The sequence below is a fragment of the Canis aureus genome, chromosome 26 (genome assembly GCF_053574225.1).
Source record: "Canis aureus isolate CA01 chromosome 26, VMU_Caureus_v.1.0, whole genome shotgun sequence".
In the NCBI taxonomy this organism is placed as follows: Eukaryota; Metazoa; Chordata; class Mammalia; order Carnivora; family Canidae; genus Canis; species Canis aureus.
Genome location: NC_135636.1, coordinates 43,237,389 through 43,258,984, shown reverse-complemented (window position 1 = coordinate 43,258,984; position 21,596 = coordinate 43,237,389). Strand labels below are relative to the sequence as shown.

Sequence of the window (21,596 nt, the reverse complement as noted above, 5' to 3'; positions counted from 1 at the left end):
GGTGACTGACCACCGCAGAGAATAAAGCCTCCCCAGCCAGTCCTTGCCCAGACCCCTGGTGGTTCCCTCCCGACACTGTTCCAAGATGACCTTTCTTCTCTTGTTCATCACCTCCACGCCTGCCCCTAGCCCCAACCTGAGCTTCCCGGGAGGGGCATCGGTGTCAGGTTCATGCTGGGGCCCTGGCGCCAGGCACGAGCTAGGTTGGCCGAGCTAGGTCGGCCGGAGGGGTCCAGATGTAAGGTAGGGGCTCGTGCTCTAGAGTACCTAGGATTCTTCCCCCCCCAGCCTCCCACCCCCAGGTCCTGGGAAACTGGGGAAACTGCTTTCAGGGGGTATACAGGTGACCCAACTGCAGGTGAAAAAAAGATCATGCCACAGCTGTGGGCACGCAGAGACACCCGGAGACACAGCGTGCAGGGGAAGGGAGTGGGTGCCCCCCCTTGCTCACCTCCCCGTAGAGAAGAGAAGAGGGAAAGGAAGGGGATCAGCTGATGACGAAGGGCAAATACTACCCCCCCCGCCCCCCCCCCCCCCCCCCCCCCCCGTCTGGGTCCCAGGCCCGCAGGCCCGCAGCCTCCCCCGCCGCCCCGGAGCGCCCGGCGGAGGGGACCCGGGGCGCGTGCTCCCGGGGTGGGGGGGGGCGGCCTCCTTCCTCCCGGGCGCCTCCCCCCCGCCCCCGCCCTCCCCGCGCCCCGGTCGCGGCCCCGCCCCGCCCCGCCGGCCCGGCCGGCCCGGCCCCGCCTCCCCGCGACGGGCTGCAGCAGGTGCCTCCGGAGCAGGAAGCCCGCCGCCGCCGCCGCCGCCGCCGCTCAGCTCCGGGCGCGTCCAGGACCCGCTGCGCCCGCGCCGCCCCCGCGAGGACAGGCCCCGCCGCCCCCGCCGCCCCCGCCCGGGCCCAGCAGGCCGCTCCCGCGCTCGCCCCCGGCCCCGGCCCCGCCGCCCTCCCGCCGCCCCGCGAGCATGGACGCCCCGGAGCGGCAGCCGGACCCCGACGGCGGGGGCGCCCCAGGTCACGAGCCCGGGGGCAGCCCCCAAGACGAGTTCGACTTCTCCATCCTCTTCGACTATGAGTATTTGAACCCCATCGAAGGTCGGTGGAGGCTCCTCCCGGCCGGGCCCCCCCGCTGCCGCCCCCGGAGCCGGGGCGGGGGCTTGGGCCTGCCGAGTGGGCACCGGGCGCCTCCTTGCTCCCGAGGTCTCACTTCCCGGGGTGGGGGGCTGGTGAGGGCGGGAGGGGCGCGTCTCCGCAGGTGAGAGGGAGGGCATGAGGCGTCTGGGACTGCTGCCACCCTTAGGGGGCGGTAAGCCCTCTCTTGCCCGGTAGGGCGTCAGCCCCAGTTACTGGTGACTTCTCCCCGAGGGTCACTGGGAGCAGAGCAAAAGGTGGCCCCGGCCTCAGCTGGGGCCTCAGCTGGCTCTGCCCGGCCGCAGGGTGCTCCGAGGGGGAAAGGAAGGGCTAGATTTGCCTCTGGAGGGAGGAGGTGAGGAGGCCAAAGCTGGTGGTAGGGAGGGAACGGAGGGGCCCAAAGGTTACCACGGAGCCCAAGTGTCAGGGCCCGTGGCACTGAGCCTCCTCTCTCCAGACAGCACCGCCTGTGAGCTGGGTTTGTCGCACACGCGGTGGCGAAACTCGTGAAGAGGTTGTTTGTCTGTGTCTGATGCCAGAGCGTGGTTTGACCTCGCTGTTAGGAAGCCAGCCCATTTCTTCCCTGGGTTCTGCTGCTGCCTTTGTGAATCACCCCAAATGGATCAGTCTGAGCTTTGTTATGTGACCCCCTACCTCATGGTCGTAGTGGAATGTGGGGTTTTGGGGGGGCAGAGGGGGAGGCTGGCCTGTGGATTCAGGAAGAAGCAGCCCATCTCTGCCCCAACGACCTGTCAGTGTCTGCCTTCAGGTGCCCTGGGTGGCTGGGGACTTCCCCAGGCCGGGCCATCACTTCACGTGGTTAACAGGAGCATTTGTCAGAAGGAGGAGGAGGAGGTCGCATGCCCAACTTCACTGTATTTTTCTGGTTAGCAGGTTGTCTTGGAAAAAACAACAACAACAAAAAAAACCCCGACCAGGCTTCCTGATTTTGACAGCCCAGCCCAGCCAATGCTTGTTGAAGCCTCAGGGGCAGGCCTGTTGGTAACTTCCAGATGCACTCGGGCTTGGCCGCATCCGGAACGCAGGAAGGGGTTGTGCCGGCTGGTTTGTGTAGGAGGCCTTTACACAGATATTTGGGGGTTTGGTACTTCCCAGAGATGCTGTGTATGGCAGGTGAATGAGAAGTTTTAACTTTCCTTCCCTGGCCATCTTCACAGGCCGGTTAGGTGAGGGGCTTGCTTTGGCTTGGTTGCCAAGTGAAGATGGGAATTAGTAAATTATTCTGTATTTTGGCTGGAGATGGAAATGATTAGCCAGCCTAAGAGACCAGTCTTCTCAAGTTGCAATCTGGAGGCCATCCTTCGCTTTGAAAAGATACAATTAAGAATCTGCAAACGATCCCTTTAAGGATCCTTTACCATCCGTGGTCTTTGTTTGTTAAGATTAAAGTCATGTTTTACAGAGAACTAATACTGACACCCCTCCCAGATTCACAATCAGCTAACTTTTTTCTTTTCTTTCTTTCTTTTTTTTTTTTTTTTTTTTGCACAGGGGAGCTTTCCGGGGAAATACTTTCCAAGCCAAATCTGATGGGAGGTGCTTTTTATAGTTTTTCTTGGCAAGTGGTGCTTGGTGGCCGCCAGATGGGTGTCTAAATGGCCACAGTGAAAGCCCCGGAATCATTTAAAAAAAAAACAAAACCTTATTTTTTTGGAACAGTTTTAGGTTCACAGAAAAGTTGTAAAGACAGCATAGGGAGTTGCCATATACTGAGCACCCAGGTCCCTATTTTATTAACATTACATTATATTAGTATGGGTATACTTACTATCATTCAGGAACCAGTATTGATGCATTATTATGAACTAGAGTCCATGCCGTCTTTGTATTTTATGAGCTTGCCAGTTTTGAGGAGCACTGGCTAGGTATACTGTAGAATGGGCCTCGGTTAGGGTCTTTCTGACATTTCCCTCATGGAAAGACTGGGGCTATAGGTTCTGGGGATGAAGAGCGTGCAGCTGAAGTGACAATGCCCATCACATCTTATCAAGGGTACCTATTATCAACTTGATCAATGTTGATATGGACCTTGATCCACTTGGCCAAGGAAGTGCTTGTCAGATTCCTCCCTTCCAAACTGGGCTCTTTGGAAAGAAGTTCCTATGTGCAGGCCCTCCGTCCCCCTTATGGAGTGGGGGAGTTTGTTGTGGAATCTATAAATGATGAGTCCTTGCTGGGAAGTAAGCAGCACAGAAACATTGTGGCTGAGGATGAGAAGGGGTGTTGTGAGCCTGGGGAGGTTAAACGAGCTCTTCCAGATGTGGTCTGGCCCTGCCTTACCCAGATGTTAGTGGGGTCACCTCTGCTTCTGCATGGTGGAGCTCCCCAAGGACTGGCACTAGTCTTTGGGTTGCTATTGGGCTCTGTCCCAGGTGACAGTGTTTTGGTGGTGCATGTGAGGGCTGCCCTTAACTCTGTGCGTGAGCTTGGCAAAAGTCAAGGAAGGAAAGGGCCCCCTAATGGGTCGGACAATTGTCAGAACTTGGTGATGGTCCTTAGAAATTTGGGGGAAGTTGGATGCTCATTTTATGGAAGTATAGCGTTGTAGCAGATGCTTCTTAAGTCATGCCATAACCCTCCAACCCTAGCAGGTGGGCACTATGGTCACCTCATTTTACAGAGGAGCCAGTGAGGCATGGAATGGTGAAGAAAGTTTCCCAGGAAAGTGGAGCCGGTTAAATGGCAGAGTTGAAACCTGAACCTGGCTGTCTTGCTCCAGAGCCTACATTCTTAACTACTGTGTGAGGGTTCACTATTCCCTTATCTGAGGAGAGAGATGTAAAGCAGTGTGTAAGGGGCCTGGCAGCCATGGCAAGACTGGAGTTTAAAACATTTACCAGCAGAGTGATCTTGGATGAGTCATTTAACCTCTCTGGACCTTGGTTTGCTTAGCTGTCAAATGGCTGAAATAATAGTACTTATCTTACACGGTTGTTGTTGAATGGCTTGACCTATTTATTTATCTAAGATTTATTTATTTATTTGAGAGAGAGAGAGAGAGAGAGAGAGAAAGGGGTGGGTGGAGGGAGAGCGAACATTTTAAGCAGGCTCCATGCCCAGTGCAGAGCCCAACACAGGCCTCGATCTCACCACCCTGAGATGATCTGATCCAAAATCAAGAGTCGCTCGACCGACTGAGCCACCCAGGCACCTCTTATCTATTTAAATCAATACAGAGTGTGATTTGTTGCCAGCATTTTATTAAACCCTTGGCTTTGTTAATAGCCAGTTAATATGAGCCATTATTCATTTACTCATCCAGCTAACTATTGAGAATCTATTGTATTAGATCCTGGGGATACAATAGGGAATGAGACCCAGCCCCTGCCCTCACTGAGCTAGAGCCTTTAATGGTGCTTCTGTGGTTTCCTCTTGTCCAATGGTGTTGACTAATAATACCTCCAGCAGCCTGCTGTGTAATAGTGGACATAGTAGGCACCCTTGCCTTGTTTCTGACCCTGGCAGGAATACCTCCTGTGTCTGCTTTAGGATTGAAGTGGATGTATTTTATTATGTCAAGGAAGTACCTACTCATGACTGTTTTCTTGAGAGCTTTGATGAGAGTTGTATTATGTCATAGACTCCTTAGGATCTATGGAAAAATGATTTTACTCTTCTTAGATCTCTTTATATGCTGATTTATACTAATGGACTTCCGAATATTGAGAAACTCCTGGTTTAAACCCCACTTGGTCGCTTAAGGTGGTGGGGCTGGTGTCTGATAATATTTAAGATTCCTGTCAGCAGTATTCACGAGTGGTATTTGTGATGTCCTTTTTGGTATGCTATTAAGTTTGGATTTCTTTCCTTTTCTGTGCTCAGGAACAATGTATGTATTGTTGGGACTATCCCATTCCTAAAGCTGTGATAGAATTTCCCTGTGAAGCCATCCAGACCTGGTGCCTTTTTATGGGGTGGTTCTCTGATTGTTTTCTCTATTGTGTCTATGGGAATTGGCCTGCTTGCACTTTGTGTCTACTAGAGTCAATCTTGGTAAGCCATATCTTTCTAAGAAATCATCTATTTTATTTACCTCGGTTTTCAAATTTATTTGCTTAGAGGCATGAAAAGTAGACTCTTACTATACTTAGCTGTCTCCCTCAGTTGAAAAAAGTAACAGAAAGAACGGGGACGGAGCTGGAAGTCCCGACCAGTGCTACTGCTCATCGTGGAGAGGAGAGAGGTGTGTCGGTTGTCAGTGGAAAAGTTAGAACTTTAATTCCTTTGTGGGTGCTTGTGAATTCAATGAAATGAATTATTACTTCTCCCAATGTATAAAACACTGGGTGAGATGGATGGATACTGGGAATTCTGGTCACCTCCAGAAGTGCCACATCTCCTCTGGACTGTCAGGACTGACCCATTGGGAGTGATCATTTCTGGTAGACCTCAATGGGTCTGGTGTATCCCTCCCTTCAGTTCCTGGTAAGCTAATGCAAATGGCACCAGCATTGACCTTTCAGACTCCTGGTCATTTGCTTGTAGAGTCAATTCTGGTGGTCCTTAAGCTTTTTGGGTCACAGCCACTGAAAGCCACAGACCCCATATGCACACACAGTATAGGAGCATGTGTGCACTGCACATGTGCATAACTCTCGCACGCCCCATCTCCCCAACACATCCCCTTCTGCCCTCTGTGTGCCTTTTATACCATTTTCAGGTAGAGTCACAGACCCTGCTGGAGCCCATCCCCTCTTGTCACCTGCACTTCCACTTAGGAACACCTGCTCTCAACCCATTCACGGGGGACAATTAAAACCTCATTCTTTCAGCAAACATACACCGAATGCTGGTTTTGTGCCAGGCCCTGTGGGAGTGTAGAGACAATTAGATGTGGTCCTACCCTTGCCTGGCCCCCGGGCCACTGTGGGACACAGCCTGGTAAACAAAGAGGGACAAGTGAGGTGCTGGGATATGGTATCATGGGGTTTTTTTTTGGTGCTTGCTAAAAATAGAGTTCTACCCTAAGCCAGCAGGTTCGCTAAACACATGTGACATTCAGAGACGTTGCCGTCTGTGTCGAGTTAAGGACAGGTCTTATTAAGCCTGGTTTGTACAAATAGCGTCTCCAGGTGCAGCCGGAAAGGTGAAATGAGGGCTAGGGTTGAGCGGTGGCCTTGTCAGGGAGGCAAAGGAAATGGGGAGAAAGTTGCCCTAATCATTCTTTACTACTGAACAGATGTCATCCACGCTTCCAGATTAAAGGCCCTCTGTTCTGGAGATGATTGGAAGCGAGGTTCTTAAAACCTTAGGGCAGTGTTATTTGGGTTGGTTCCAGAGGTGTCCTAATCCTGTAAGGTTGGTGGGGGGCGGGGGGGTAGCTGAATATATATGAAAAATGCAGTATTGTGGCCAGTGGTCCTCAGTCCTGGCTGCACATTAGAATCTTTTGGCTGCACTTGGGCCAAGTGAAGTCAGACTCTTTGGGGGTCCGTTACCTTCGCTGAGTCGTGCAGCGGCAAATGGCAGGGCAGGCCTTGAGCCCAGGTAGTTGGGGTCCTGAGTCCCTGCTGTCAGCACTGCAACTCAGCCAGTGTCACAAACTCCAGCTTTGAGGGGTCCCATGTCCTGGAGCCTGGGCTGTGTTCACCCCTCATATTTGATATTTCTAGAATCATCAACTTTATGTTTGCTGCTGTCCTAAGGGGGTTATGCTCCTACAGCAAAAATAAAAATGATAAAGGACAGGAAATCAGTGGGACTTGAGCTGTTTTTCTATTTCTTTCTGCATCCCAGTGGATGGTTATACATTCCTCCGGGCGCACATGATCCCCCAGCTCCAGTGGCTCAGCGGGTCAGAGCACCAGGTCTGAAATCAGAAAACCCTGGCTTGAAATTCTGGTTTAGATGCCTCCTACCTGCTTGACCTTGGCCAAGCAAAAGTCAGCATTAGCAAGCACACAATAAGTAATCGCCAAATGAATGGATGAAAAGTTGCATAATAATTCCTTATTAGCCGTATGCCTTAAGGGCACAGGATTTTGCTTCTTTGGGCTTGTGTTTTCTCACCTGTGCAGCAGGGTTGAGCTCACCTGCTGGAGTGGAGGTGAGGCTACCTGGAGGCAGTGTGCTCGAAGCCGTGTGTGGTAGGCCTGTGCAGAGATTGGGTGGCCGTGGTGATGGGCTCCGGGATAGCCTCCAGCTCTCCTGACTTCCTGAGAGCATTGGCTCCTTGGAAGAGTGAGCCTTTACCTTGGATGAATTCTGAGCTTTAAAAGAAGACAGGCCAGGAATAAAGCAGATTCTGGTTCTTAGAGAGGAGCCCCTGGCTCCCTGGCTTGAGTGGGTGCTGTCTACCTTAATGCACTTACTGTGTAGACCCCGAAACCTCATCTGGCTCCTTGAACAGGTTCCAGAACAGGGTCCAGAACAGGGCTGGCTGCAAAAACTTTCTCCAATGTCTAGACTCTGGGGCGTGGAGGTTCCCCTGTGGCTGCCTCTCCTGGGGAGGCAGGGCTTCCCCAGGTAGCCTGCTCTGGCCCCATGGGACCTTTGAGCCAGGGCCAGGAAGGAGCAGCCCTGGAAAGTGCAGTGTGATGGATGCCTTGTGGCTTCCCCCCACGAAGGGACTTCCTCCTTCTTTCCTCCCCAGCACAGGAAGTAGCCACACACTCCGCAGAGCTCCAGCCAAACTTGGCTTCCCTCGGCTGGTGTGAGGTTTGTTTTTTCTGCTGATTGTTCAAACTGAGCTCAGGGAAGAAGGCAACGCTCTACCCTGGGGCTCTTCCTGGGATGGGTCAGGGGCTGTCTGCTTCCTTGCCTGGAGCAGCGCCCGATATGGGCTTCCCCAAAGCAAGAACAACTAACTGCCTTTCACTTTTTCCTGAATTTTTATTACGAACTTTTCCCGGAAAATGGAAACATAGAGAAATGATATAATTAACATTCACGTTCCCATCACCCAGCTTCAGTTACCAGCATGAGGCCAATCTTTCATCCCTCCCCCGACTTGTTCTCTAACACTCCCACCCACAGTCATTTTGAATCAAATTCCGGATGACCTACTATTTTGTTAATAAACTAGAGTAGCCCGGAGCTCTCAAAGATAAGGACTGGAGAAAAATCAAATGCTTATTATCAAACCTAAAGCAGAACAATAATTACTTAATTTCACATGTCTAGTTGCCAGTTTCCTGTTTGTCACACAGGTATCTTTTTACAGTTAATTTGTTGGACTCAAGATCCAGAGAAGATCTTCACGTTGTATTTGGTTGATGTGACCACTGTGTCTCTTTGATTCTGCAGAAGTCCCCATCCATCTGTTTTCTTGCTACTTCTTTGCCGAAGACACAAGGCCACTTTTCCGGCTCCATTCTCCACGTACTGGATTTGGCCAGGGGCGTTCCTGGGGTGTCTTCGAACATGTTCCTCTGTCCTTTGCATTTCTTATAAACTAGCATTGAGATGGAAAGCCCCATGCCTCGGATTTTTAATGCCTCCCCCTCCCCCTCTTGGTGTGGGGGAGGGGATATATAGCCAAAGGCCCACTAAGGTACAAGCAGAGCCAGAAGATGGCTTTTCCTGAGTTGGCATCTGGGACCCTCCCCACCTCCTCATCTGAGTTTCGGGCAAAGCACATTTTCTCCACGGGGCCTGTTTGAGTTAAGATGCATTTCTAAAAGCCAGGCCTTCCCCTGTGAATTTTAATTGAGCCATGCCTGGGTGAGCTTTGTGAAGGGAAGAAAGTCGCCTGCAAAGCTCAGGATTTATAAAGGCCCTTATCAAAACAAACCTGCTTGGGCACGCCTGCACTAGGGGGGAGACGTTAAATGAGGAGGGGAAGACCTTGGTCTGCTGTGCCTGTAACAGTGACTCCGCAGACTACACACAGAAAGGGGCTGTTTACCTGTGTGACCCTCAGAGGCTGGGCTGCCGGTCTGAGATCCGCAGTGGGTGACATCACCTCTGAAAGGAGGAATGCCATGAAGGGCCGGGGCTGGCAGGGCCAGTGATGAGGTGTGCCCGCCCCTGGGAGCGTGGCACCGAAAAGAAAACTGCTGGGGGAAAGTGTAAATAAAGAACCTGTCAGTCAATCAGGGTATTAATTTTAAATCTCTGTCCCTAGCCAAGAGTCCAGGGGCCCCACTGTTTTCAAGGCATAAGTTTCCACTTGGATTTCAGGTTGGCTACGAGAAAGGTGGCCATCAGCGTGTCGGCAGTGCCAGGGGTTGTGAGACCCCATGGGTGCAGCCCCGAGGTGCCGGCGGGAAGGTGAGGGGTCTCTGCTGAGCTGGGGGGAAAGTGCGCGTCCACCCGTGGCCCCTCATGCAGGCCTTCGGCGGAGAGGTGGGTGAGCCCGCGGTGTCTGAGGGAGGGTTATCTGAAGTCTATTTCTGGTTAGTTCTGACCAGATCTTTCCTTCTCCTTTCGGTGAGGAAGCTGTCTGAACTGTGTTCTTTGTCACGCACCCCTTGACGAGCGTGGAGGGACGGGTCACTACGTCCAGTTCCGTCTCAAATGGCTGTCTTTGAAGAGAGAGGTCGTACAGCCTGGCGACCTTGGATACATAAATTATGGTGTCATCATATGGCGGGGGATGCTACGTGGTGATAAGAAAGAAATTGTGGCTGCACATAACGTGGGTGAATCTCAGAACCTTGAGTGAAAGACGAATCCTGTCCACCCCATAGGATTTTATTTATGCGACGTTCAAGGGCAGGGAAACCGAGTCTCTGGTGGGAGAAGTCAGGCCTGGTGAGGGTTACTGGCTGGGGGGCCTCCCCCAGGGAAGCCTGGGGCAGAAAGGAAATGTTCTGTATCTTGGACGGTGGGTAACCAGATACGTACAGGTGTAAAAGGCATGAGAGACGTACGTTTCACATTTGTGCGTTTTATGGCACTTAAATGATGAGGTCTCAGTTCGAACCCCGGCTCTGCCCCTCATCGTTTTGTGACTTTGGGAGGATCTCTGCACCCTTATGCCTCAGTTTCTCTATGTGTAACACAAGGGACTTGAGAGCACCTGCCTTCCGGGGGGTTGTGAGCTGCAGGGAGAGAAGTAGTACGCGTGAAAGCTTGGGACACGGTGGCTATGAAAGCAGGCCGGGGCCCTTGGGACGCCTAAACCAGCAAGAGGTGGCTCTTTCCACCCCGATTTGAGGATGGAGATGAGGCCTCCAGTCTGCCGATGCCTGGGCCGTCCTGCCTCCATCCAAAAGCTGACCTTGAGGCCTGCGGGTCGCCGATTCCATGCGCTTCTCTGCCGCTCTCCGAAAGGAGGACGTGTCCACCTCTGGGCGCGTGTGGGTTTGCACACAGACATGCCAGCAGCCGGTCTGTGAGGCTGATTGTTTGCAAATCATCCTGGGTCTTGTGTCCCAGGCGCCTGGCCTCGTGGCAGGCCGCCTGGGGAGTGGGACCGAGCCTTCCTTTCTGTCCTGTCTGGCGAAGGCAGACAGCTGTCTTCGCTGGGACAAGGTCAGCAAAGAGCACGGCGTTCAAGGTGGCTTTTTCCAGTGGTTCCACATGGACGAGACGGGACGGTAAACTGCTTTTCTTCCCTTTCTGGCACTTCTGGACCTGAGTTATCTGGATGGAATTTCTCACCTTTCGTGCCCTGCGTCTGTCTATGTCATCTCCTTGGGACGAGTGTGACGACCTGATTCTCCGTCATGATTCACACACATGGGTCATGGATGAGGAATCCAGCTGCTGTTCTGTGTGTGCGCGGCGGGGGCCTGGGGGGGCCTCCGGTGGGGGTCCCCGGGCTGGCCTTGGGGAAGGTTTGCCGAGCGCTGGACTTACTGCCCCAGGGCCACGTGTCGCTTTTCAGAGACGGGCTTGGCTGGAGGTGGTGCCGGCCACCGGCCACAATGCCTCCGCCTTCCTGCTCCGTGGGTGACTCCTCGCAGCCCCCCGCACACGGGAGGTTAGGGGAGTAGTCAGGTGGTGGGAGGCAGGGCTCGTTACCTTCCCCTTCTCTCCCTTCTCTCCCTTCTCCCCTTCCTCCCCTTCCCTCCGGCTCCGCTCCCTGGTGCCAGGTTGTGGCATCCCGAGCGCTGCCCCGGCAACAGACTGTGATGACTCAAGCCCAGGGCCTGTGACTCGCACCACCTTGGGGCGTGGGCTCATCACGCAGTGGGTCCCTCCGCGCAGACAGGGACGGCGGCCCGCAGCCCCCTGGCCGTGACCTGGCTCCCTTCCTCCGAGCCATCCAGGCCTGAAAGCCCCGCTTCTTCCTGTGTCCGCCCCGCCCCCGGACGGCAGACCCCGTGGTGGTTCCCTCGCCGGGTTTCTATTTGGGTCATTCTATTCTGCTTCCTGAAAGTTCCACCCGCCCGGAGTTCTAGGCGGAGAAGATGTCCTCTTGCTGTTCCTTTTTTTCTTTTTTCTTTTTTTTTCTTTTTTCAAAAGCGATCTGTTGGCTGGCGGGTTGGCACTGCACGCCCGCCTCGGGCTTGGCCGTGTGTCCCCGAGGGTGAGCAACAGGCCCGCCAGAGGCTCCAGGAGGAGAGGTGCTGGCAGGGACCAACGTGTGGCCTGAGTGTGATGTTAAAATAAATCGTTGACTCAATCCTGGGGCAAATGTGAATATTTCAGAAGAAAGGAATCCGTGTCGTTGGTTGTCAGTTGCCTCCTGAAGGAACCCCCAGAGCAGCTCCAATTCTTGGGGTACTCCTGGTCCCAGTGTCGGGGTTAAGGTGTCGTCAGCCCAAATGTAGCCCCTTTCATGAACAGCAGGCTAGAGTAATGGATAGGAGGTGGGGGAGCCAGACTGCCACTTAGAAGCAGTGTGACCTTGGGAAAATTCGTCACCCTCTCTGAGCCATATTTTCCCCATTGGTAAAATGAGGAAACCGTATCTCCAGCCTCATAGGGTTCTTGTGGGACAAACATTAAATGTGTACCCAGGGGTTCTTGGTCTACAGTGGTACAGACATGTTAGCTGTCATCATTTTTGTTAAGGCGAGTAGCTTACTGAGTCACTAACACCTTAGTAAGATTTAGTTGATCAGCTCCCAGATGGCCCAGGGGATGGGCATAAAAGCATAAAATGGAAGGGTATTGGAAGCCTTCTTTGCCTATTCCACATATTTTTTGAATGCTAGCAGAAAAAGATTTCTCAAAGTGCTGACGAATCCATCTTATTTTTATAAAACACTCTTCCCTTTTTCTTTTAAGTAGATGCTATGCTGAATATGGGGCTTGAACTCAGGACCCCGGGATCAGGAGTCACATGCTCCCCTGATGGAGCCAGCCAGGCCTCTTGCCCTTCTTCTTTCTTTTAATGCTATTGGAGGCATTAGGGGCCGGTGTGTGTCCTGCTGGCAAGTTGTTATAAAATATAGCAGTGTGAGCTGAGAAAGGGGAGAATTTTCATTTCTAAAGTCACTTTCCATTAATAATACCATCACACCAAGAGATCCCATTTATTGGGTGCTCAGTCCACGTGTTTCAGGCTTCATGTGGGTTAGGTGAACTCTCAGGTTGGTACCATCATTGACCTCATCACCGTGAGGACTTGGGGGGTGCCCCGGTCACACGGGCGAGGGGCGAGGTGGTGCAGCTGGGGTCCCCTCACTCTGTGCTAGGTGAGACCCGGATCTCTGTGCAGGCACCCCGCTGATGTGGGGCCAGAGCGGTTCCCCCAGAAATCTTGTCCCACAGTCCCCTACAGTGGCCTGAGGCACCTGCACCCCCCCAGGCACGGCCCCGGATGCTGGGGTGAGCCTCTGGGAAGCTGAGGAAGGGGAGAGTGCTGGGAATCAGGCCTTCCAGTGTCTGCTCCAGACACTGCTCCATGCTTCACCTGCTGGGGCCGACAGGGAGCAGATGTCTCCTCTCTGAAGCTTTTTGGGTTCAGAGCCTGACTTGAGTGAATGCTTCCAGCAGCCTTTTGGGCCTCTCGGTATGTGGCAGGCCATGCATACCAGGGTTGTATAGCACAGAGCAGGGATTCTCGCCTGGGCTGGGGGGTGGGCTCTTCTGCTTGGCAGGAGAAATTCGGCAATACTTGGAGACAGTTTGGGTTGTTACAACTGGGAGAAGGGTGGGGGTTTTACTGGCATCTAGTAGGTAGAGGCCAGGGGTGATACTCAACCCCCCCCCCCCCCCCCCGCACAAAAGAATTAGCCTAGGCCCCAATTGCTGCTGGTTCTGAGGTTGAAAATCCCTGGCCTGGTGCTTGATGGTGCTCTCAGGTCTGTCTGGGTTCGGGCGGTGGGACCTTGGGCAGGTTAATTCACCTCCTTGTGTCTCAGTTTCCTTATCTGTGACAGGGGGATGCACAGGGCTTACCTCATAGGTGGTTATGGGGATAGAATAGTTCACATGTAACGTGCTTCCCACAGTCCCTGGCATGTAGGTTCTCAATAAATGTTAGCTGCTTTCATGTTGCTAACATGTTTCAGTCAATTTCATTATTGACTTATGATCCCTGTCTGCCCCTAAGACCTTAATTGATAGACTTATTACATGATTCCGTAGGTTCTGGGAACACAAAAGAAGAGCTTCTTTTTTTTTGTTTTTAAGATTTTATTTATTTATTCAAGAGAGACAGAGAGAGGCAGAGACATAGGCAGAAGGAGAAGCAGGCTCCATGCAGGGAGCCCGACGTGGGACTCGATCCCTGGTCTCCAGGATCATGACCTGAGCTGGAGGCAGACGCTCAACTGAGGAGCCTCCTAGGTGTCCCAGAAGAAGAGCTTCCTGATCCAGACTAGGGAATCCAGGAGGGCCTTCAGGAGGTGGCCTAAGTGTAATCTTGATGGAGGAATAATGGCTGGCCAGGAGGAGTGAGGCTAGGAGATTTGGAAGGGAGTTCTAGGTAAGGGGAACAGCATATGCAAAGACATGGAGGCATAGAGGACTTAGAACAGCAACCTCTGAATCTGCTGTCGTGGCTTTTACCTTCTTCTTCTCTCTGAGTATGGATGCATCGAGGGTGGGCTAGGTATCTCTCACAGCACATCTCATCACAGATGAGATGATTTTATGTAGGTCCACTGATGAGTACGTTGCGTGTAATGAGTGCCATTTTACTGCAGCGCTACTTTGCTTGGAACGAGCCCAAGGTTAGGTCTCCGTTAGGTGCTACTGTGTCTTTAACACCTTCCTTTCTAGCACTTGCCATTCCCTACCCCCACCTCCAGCCTTAAAAAAGGTAGGCTTACTGGGGTTGTGGAAATGTTCTACATCTTTATTGTGGTTGTGGTTACAAGGGTGTATAACATTTGGCAAAACTCATCAAACTCTACATAGTCAAAATTGGTATATATAAGTTCTACTTCAATAAAAAGAGAGCATTCAGGGCAGAAAAAGGGTGGACCTCAGACTAGAGCCTTTGGAAGGCGACAGTGTCTTGAATCGAATTTAGTGACTCTTATTTTTATTGTGTTTTTTACCCTACCTTCTATTTACGGAGGTGACACAGATTTTCCATTAGCGGCAGCGGTATAAAGTTTCCTTTTAAAATAAAAAAAAAAATTAAAGTACTAGGTCAGTGAATTTAAATAGAAATATTAAGTAAGTAAATAATATTTACTGGTGATACACAGATATTGCAAAGATCGCGCAAGTTGTAAAAGGAGTGAGATTTTGGAAAAAATTTGGAAACCCTTCTGAAAAATCTGGTGGTTCTGAGATGAAACTCACTTGGCCCAGTTGCCTTGTGGGCATGGCCGTGGCCCCCAGGGGCTGGCTGCGAGGGGGGCAGTTGTATAAGGGGAGAGAGAGAGAGAGAGAGAGAGCAAGCGAGCGAGCAGAGAATCCTCGTTGCTTAAAGAAATGTGTTCACGATGAGCTGTGCGTCTGGGATATTTACTGTCAAACACCCAGAGGGCCGAGAATGGAATGATGATAAATTACCGTCACATTCCCTGCTTGCTGTGCAACTTTCAGAATCTTGAGAGGAAAAAGAAAACGGAAAAACTCTGCTGCTTGGATTAATTAAAACCAGTGTAAATGCTTCGGATGCTTTTGCTCAGCAAAACCGGCCTTTCTGTTTTGCACTGCTTGCCAGCCAGTGCGAGTGATGTGTGTTTTCATGGCCGGGTTTCTGTGCCGGTTCCCATCAGGCCCGAGGGGGTGTGTCTGATGAGATGTGATGCCGTTCATCTGATAAAGGCCGGAATTTTTGCTAAGAGACTTTTTGTGGTCAGTTGTGCTGGTTCACGGGGCATTGGATGATCAGAACGTTGTTGGACATGGATTTGATGCTGATCTCTTGCTAGATTAAAAATGTGCCCTCTGTTACCTGCCGGGAAGGCATGTGTGTGCGTGCATCTGTGTGTGTGTGTTTGCACACATAGATACGAGTTGTTAGGGATTGTCTCTTCCTAAGAACGCGAGACCTTACAGACCCCAACTAGAAAAAAATCAAAGGATTTTACAGCCAGAAGTGACCGAAGAGACCGATCTGGTTTAGTGCCGTCCTGTTATAAATGGGAAGGTGAGACATAGAGCCAGTGGAGGACTTTCTCAAGGTCACACCGCTCGTTAGTGGCAGAGTAGGACCAGGTCTCAATTTCCTGCTTCTTAAACCAGGGTGTCATTACTGTATATCCTGTTATGTCACCAGCATGCCCCATCACCTTTAAAATAAAAACATGTTTCTTTTGGGAATTGTATTTCTTTTCTCAAGGTCATACAGGAATCAATCTCCTTTCTGCCATGCTTGATTACTTAGTTTCCCAGCAGCTGTGTGTGTACCTGTGTACACATTGTTTTATCCTCTGCTTTTATACTGTGCATGCTTTTCTCCTCTGACACTGTATCTTGTGGTCATTCTGTTTTAATGCAGAAAGAATTTCTCTAACCCTTTATCTAGTTGTGTTGTATCCCATTGTATGAACAAACCAGAATTCAACCCATCCCCAGTTGATGGACATTAGGTTGCTTCCAGTCTTTTGAGGTTACAAACAGGAGAGCATTAACTAATCTTATGCACACTTCACTTTGCGTATATGAGGGTTTGTCTGCAGGATAAATTTCTAAGGCAATACTGTTTGGTTGGAATTTTGGTAGATATTACCAAATTACCCTCTCGAGGTTGTATCTTTCTACTTTTTGGTTTGGATGTTAGCATCTTTGAGGAGCAGTTTAAATGTTTCACATACTTTTGTGAACTCACTTTTAAAAAATTCATTCACCCAACTAGCACATATCTTTGAGCCAGGAGCGGGGGTATGGAGCAGAATGGAGAAGCATGAGTGGGCTCTGATCTTGCCAAGGAGACCAGAACGCCTTCCCCAGCACATGTCACTTGAGCTGTAAGGAATGAGTGGCTTTTGTAATGTAGAGAAGAAGAGACCTGGGAATGGTGGGAGAGGAGCCGTTGTGGCAGAGGGAACAGCAAGTGCTAAGGTCCTGAGGCAGAAAGGAGGTAGATGCTTTCTAAGAACAGAAACAGTTTGGTTGGAGTCAAGGGAGAGATGTAGGAGAGTAGAGAGAGGTGCGGCTGGAGGTGGCAGGCAGGGTTTGGCCAGGTTGGCCTAGATGAGGTTGGTTATCTTTACACTAAGAGCTGTGGGAAGCCATTTCTGGGCCCTCTCCTAGGTAGAGGCATCATCTGGATCCCATGAGATCAGCTCAGCTAAACCAGGCAGCATGTACTCCAGGATGTTCCAGAAAGGGCCCCAGGAGGTTGAGGATCACCTATGTAGCCACCTTGGCTCCCCAAGGCAAGGGCCAGCCACACACCTCTAGGAAGAAGTCTCATTTCTGGCTGGATGGACCTTGGGCATGAGGTCCATCTATTGTTTGCTCAGCCACTCAGCAAATGTTTATGGACCGCCTGTGCTAGGTGCCTGGCAAACAATGCTGAACCTCATTAGGTATGGTTCCAACACCAGCATAGCATAGTCTGGTGCATGGGTTGCAAACTTCTAGAAAGGGCCAGATAATACACGTTTTAGGTTTTCTGGGCCACAGAGCATCTGTTGTAATTATCATCTCTGCTACTGTAGTGCAAAAACAAGCCATAGACTGTATGTAAACAAGCAGGTACACGGGTGCATTCCAATAAAACTTTATTTACAAACACAGTCCGTGGGCCGGATTTGACATAGGAGCTGCAGTTTGCCTGCCCCTGATCCATCAGGATGAGAGTCCCTAAACAGATAATACCAGATGTGGTGTGAACTGGTAGCAGGTGTTAACAGGGAAACAATGGCAGGGGAAAAGGGCGGAGAGTGACACGGGTGGGGATAGAGCTGATCTTTCTGATGGGCCATTCTAAGGAGGTGTTGACTGAGCAGACACATGAAGAAATTAAGGGAAACGGCCATGCGAAGATCTGAGGGGGTAGAGTTTCCAGAGGAATGATAGCACTCGAGAACTTCAAGGCGGGAGCTACTTGAACATAATAAAGGGGTTAGCGCAGCTGTTGCTGAAATCAGGTGGGGAAAGAGTGAGGAGGTACAAGGGGCGAGATGGGCCAGGGCTCTATCACGGGTGTGAAGGACTTTAGAGCACATCTGGGGAAGCTTTTAAAGTTTTGCAGATGGGCGTTTCAAGAGGCTACTGCATGGCAAACAGACCAGAGGGGCGAGGGTAGAAGGGGGGAGCCCAGAGAGGAGGTGACTTTGGTCCAGGTGAGAGAGGTTGGCCACTGGCTTAGGGCAGGGTTTCGTGGTGGAGAGGGAGACTCGCATGCCTGGGGCTTAGGTTTTGACATTTGGGTGATTAGGATTCGCTCTGGATTGGATGTAAGGTGGGGGAGAGAGAGGAGTCAGGCAGAGCCAAGCCCCGACAGGGAGAGTGGAGGCGCCTCTGCTGAGTGGGGGAGCTTGATGAGAGTCAGGGGGGCTGGGAAAGAACAGCTCTTTCCCTCACTAAATCCACTCTCCAGGTGGGTCCTTTCAAGGTGGCAGCAGAAGCTGGAGACGGAAGGCCGCTCCTAAAGAAAAATTAGGTCCTCTGGGCACCCACTGTTCTCAATAGTTCGGGAGACTATAGAGCCAGGGCTCTGCCTTTGGAGGGCCCGGGGGCTTGTCTGTGGGATTTCTCAAACTGTGAATTTTGTGTCTTTGGGTGAATCTCTTCCCCACGCCGGGCCCCAGCTTCCTCATCTGTAAAATGGCACAAGATGAGACGGGACTCAGGAGTCCTCGTTCTAAACTAAGCCGCTATTTACACTTGGGCGTGCAGGGCTTGGATTTGGACCCAGAGCTCTTTGGACTGCAGAGCTGGTGCAATCTCCCTCTGCAGGATGATGAGATGAGCCTAGGTGGTGGTGGTGGTGGTGGTGGGGATTTGTATTGTGGTCATGACCCACAGGGAGGGGGGGTGGGTAGGAAATCTGTTGAATGAGTTAATGACCAGCATTCAAACCAAATCACCCCAGACAAGAGGAAAGATAAGAGTGTATTGTATGTAGCAGGGTAAGTATTGTTTTGTGAAGCTTTTGTTTCAGTCTCCGGTAAATGGGGTGTAAATGGGGTGTGAACGGAGTTGTGAAAGAGAACGCATTTCTTCCGAGGGTTCCACCGAACCCAAAGTTTGGAAGCCACGGGCCCAGCGCGTCCTGCATGGCTTGGATGAGCTGTGCTCTGTGCATCTGCACTAAAGTCTTTCCGCTTTGGTCTCTGTCTTCAAGGAATCTGGGATGAAGTGGCCCACCCCCCACCCCGCCTTTCCTCTGGCGAGGGAAGGGGGCTCCAGCTTGGGGTTTGGCGTGGTGGGGATTATAAAAAAACAGAAACAAGAAAAAACAGGAGACAAAACCCAGCCTGTGATTGCTCTGCATGGGAGTTCTGTTTTAGAGGCTTAAAAAGACCCCTCCTTCCCCCCTTCTCTTTCCAGAAGAACCGAATGCACATAAGGTCGCCAGCCCACCCTCCGGACTCGCATACCCCGATGATGTCCTGGACTATGGCCTCAAGCCATACAGCCCCCTCCCCAGTCTCCCTGGCGAACCCCCCGGCCGATTCGGAGAGCCGGATAGGGTAGGGCCGCAGAACTTTCTGAGCGCGGCCAAGCCAGCGGGGCCCTCGGGCCTGAGCCCTCGGATCGAGATCACTCCATCTCACGAACTGATGCAGGCAGGGGGCCCCCTCCGCGGGAGAGACACTGGCCTGCTGGGGGAGCAGCCGGCCCTGGCCGGCGTGGCCGGCAGCCCGCGGTTCACCCTGCCCGTGCCCGGCTTCGAGGGCTACCGCGAGCCGCTTTGCTTGAGCCCCGCTAGCAGCGGCTCCTCTGCCAGCTTCATTTCCGACACCTTCTCCCCCTACACCTCGCCCTGCGTCTCGCCCAATAACGGCGGGCCCGACGACCTGTGTCCCCAGTTTCAAAACATCCCTGCTCATTATTCCCCCAGAACCTCGCCAATAATGTCACCTCGAACCAGCCTCGCTGAGGACAGCTGCCTGGGCCGCCACTCGCCCGTGCCCCGTCCGGCCTCCCGCTCCTCGTCGCCTGGTGCCAAGCGGAGGCACTCGTGTGCCGGGGCCTTGGCCGCCCCGCTGCCCGGAGCCTCGCCCCAGCGCTCCCGGAGCCCCTCGCCGCAGCCCCGGGACGACGGCGCCCCGGCCGGCTACCCCCCCGCGGCCGGCTCTGCCGTCCTCATGGACGCCCTGAACAGCCTCGCCGCCGACTCGCCCTGCGGCATCCCCCCCAAGATGTGGAAGACGAGCCCCGACCCGTCGCCCGTGTCTGCCGCCCCGCCCAAGGCCGGCCTGCCCCGCCACATCTACCCGGCCGTGGAGTTCCTGGGGCCCTGCGAGCAGGAGGAGGGCAGGAGCTCGGCCCCCGAGTCCATCCTGCTCGTGCCGCCCACCTGGCCCAAGCAGCTGGTGCCAGCTATTCCCATCTGCAGGTGAGCGCGCTCGGGACGCGGTATGGGCCTCGGTTTACCTTCAGGGCGCGTTTTCCGGGTGGGGGTCGGGTGGGGGGGGCATGGGGCGTAGAGTCCCCTGGACAGGATTTACACCCTGGCCCTCCGCTTACTGGCTGCGAGACCTTGGCAAGGAAGTTAGCTCCTCCGAGCTGTGGTTTCCCCGTCGGGACGAGGAGGTCAAGTGTGCCGAACTCACCAGGTGGTGGTCGTGAGGATGCTCAGGGGCACCCGGCCGATTCATTCTTTCACGGGACAGGTGTTTATCAAACACCTCCCATGTGCCCGGCAGGCGCTGATTGATACAGGTGTTGGGGAGCCAGTGGTGAACAGAACGGGCACACATGTCTGTCTGCGGGGAGCTGACATTCTGGGAAGCACAGAGCAAGCCTTCATATGGGGAGTTTGCTGGGCCTCTTCTAAGAGGCCTTGATGTTGGTTGGTGTCTGCTGTGTGCCTCAGTACTGCCATCAGTGCCCTGGAGGTCCTAAAAAAAAAAAAAGCAAGTGTGAACTGTAATCCTCAAGGAGCTTAAAATAGTGGTAAGCTGAAGAGATGCATACAGGTGGCAGCGTGTAGGCTTTGGGGTCTGTCGGGACTGGATTTGAGTCCTGGTTCTGTCCCTCACTGGCTGTGTGATCATGGGCATTTCTGGTGCTGTGCCCAGGGCAGGCATGGCTAATCAATCAGGACCCCCCTTCCTCATTGAGCACCTTGGCTCATTACCCTGTGAGAGGAGAATGATAATAGTCCTCTCCTCAGCATGGTGGTTTTTGTTTTGTTTTTGCAAGGATGAGGCAAGAGGATGGATATCAAATTCTTGGCATGCAGCCTGAGCAAAGTAAGAGTACAAAGGAGGGGCAGTCATTATAGAGGAATCCTCTTATTATGGGGGAAGCATTTAGGAGTTTTCTCATCCTTGAGCCTTATCCTAGGAGATTGAGCTCCCAATGGTTGTCAAAGGAACGACATGACAGTGATAGTCTCCAGTGCTAAGGATGCTTGCTGTGTGCCAGGCATGATTCTAAGTGTTCTGTATGTATTATTTCATTCTTTTTTAAAAAAAGATTTTATTTGCTTATTTATTAATGAGAGTCAGAGAGAGAGAGAGAGAGAGAGAGAGAGAGAGAGAATGAGAGGCGCAGAGACACAGGCAGAGGGAGAAGCAGGCTCTGTGCAGGGAGCCTGACATGGGACTCAATCCTGGGTCTCCAGGATTAGGCCCTGGGCTGAAGATGGCACTAAACCACTGAGCCACTCGGGCTGCCCTATTTCATTCTTATATAAACCTGGTTGGTACTCTTTTTTTCATTTTTTAGTTTTTAAAGAATTTATTTCGGAAAGAGAGAGAGAGCATGAGCTAGGGGGAAGGGCAGAGGAAGGAGGAGGAGCAGGGAGCCCAATGTGGGGCTCAGTCCCAGGACTCTGGGATCATGACCTGAGCCAAAGGCAGATGCTTAGCTCATGGAGCCACCCAGGTGCCCCTGGCTGGTATTATTTTTATCTTCATTTTGATGCTAAGAAAAATGAGGCTCACAGAGTTTGGAAGAAAATGATATTCCATCAAAATGAGGTAAAAATAATCCCAACACTTTGAAAGCCCTGAGGTAACGATAATAGCATGAGGCCCTAGATTCTTTTCTTTTCTTTTCTTTTTTACAGATTTATTTATTT

At 52.3% G+C, this 21,596-nt stretch overlaps 1 protein-coding gene across 4 annotated transcripts in view; it reads left to right on the top strand.

Moving 5' to 3' along the window:
* The first annotated feature begins 944 nt into the window (after positions 1-944).
* The window catches only part of NFATC2 (nuclear factor of activated T cells 2), a 145,067-nt gene continuing 124,415 nt past the window's right edge, over positions 945-21,596 (top strand). For all 4 annotated transcript variants that reach the window (XM_077873592.1, XM_077873589.1, XM_077873591.1 and 1 more), the window contains exons 1-2: positions 945-1,093; positions 18,893-19,904. In XM_077873592.1, the coding sequence (XP_077729718.1) occupies positions 964-1,093; positions 18,893-19,904 (1,142 nt within the window). In that variant the 5' untranslated portion in view covers positions 945-963. The remainder of the gene's footprint in view (positions 1,094-18,892; positions 19,905-21,596) is intronic.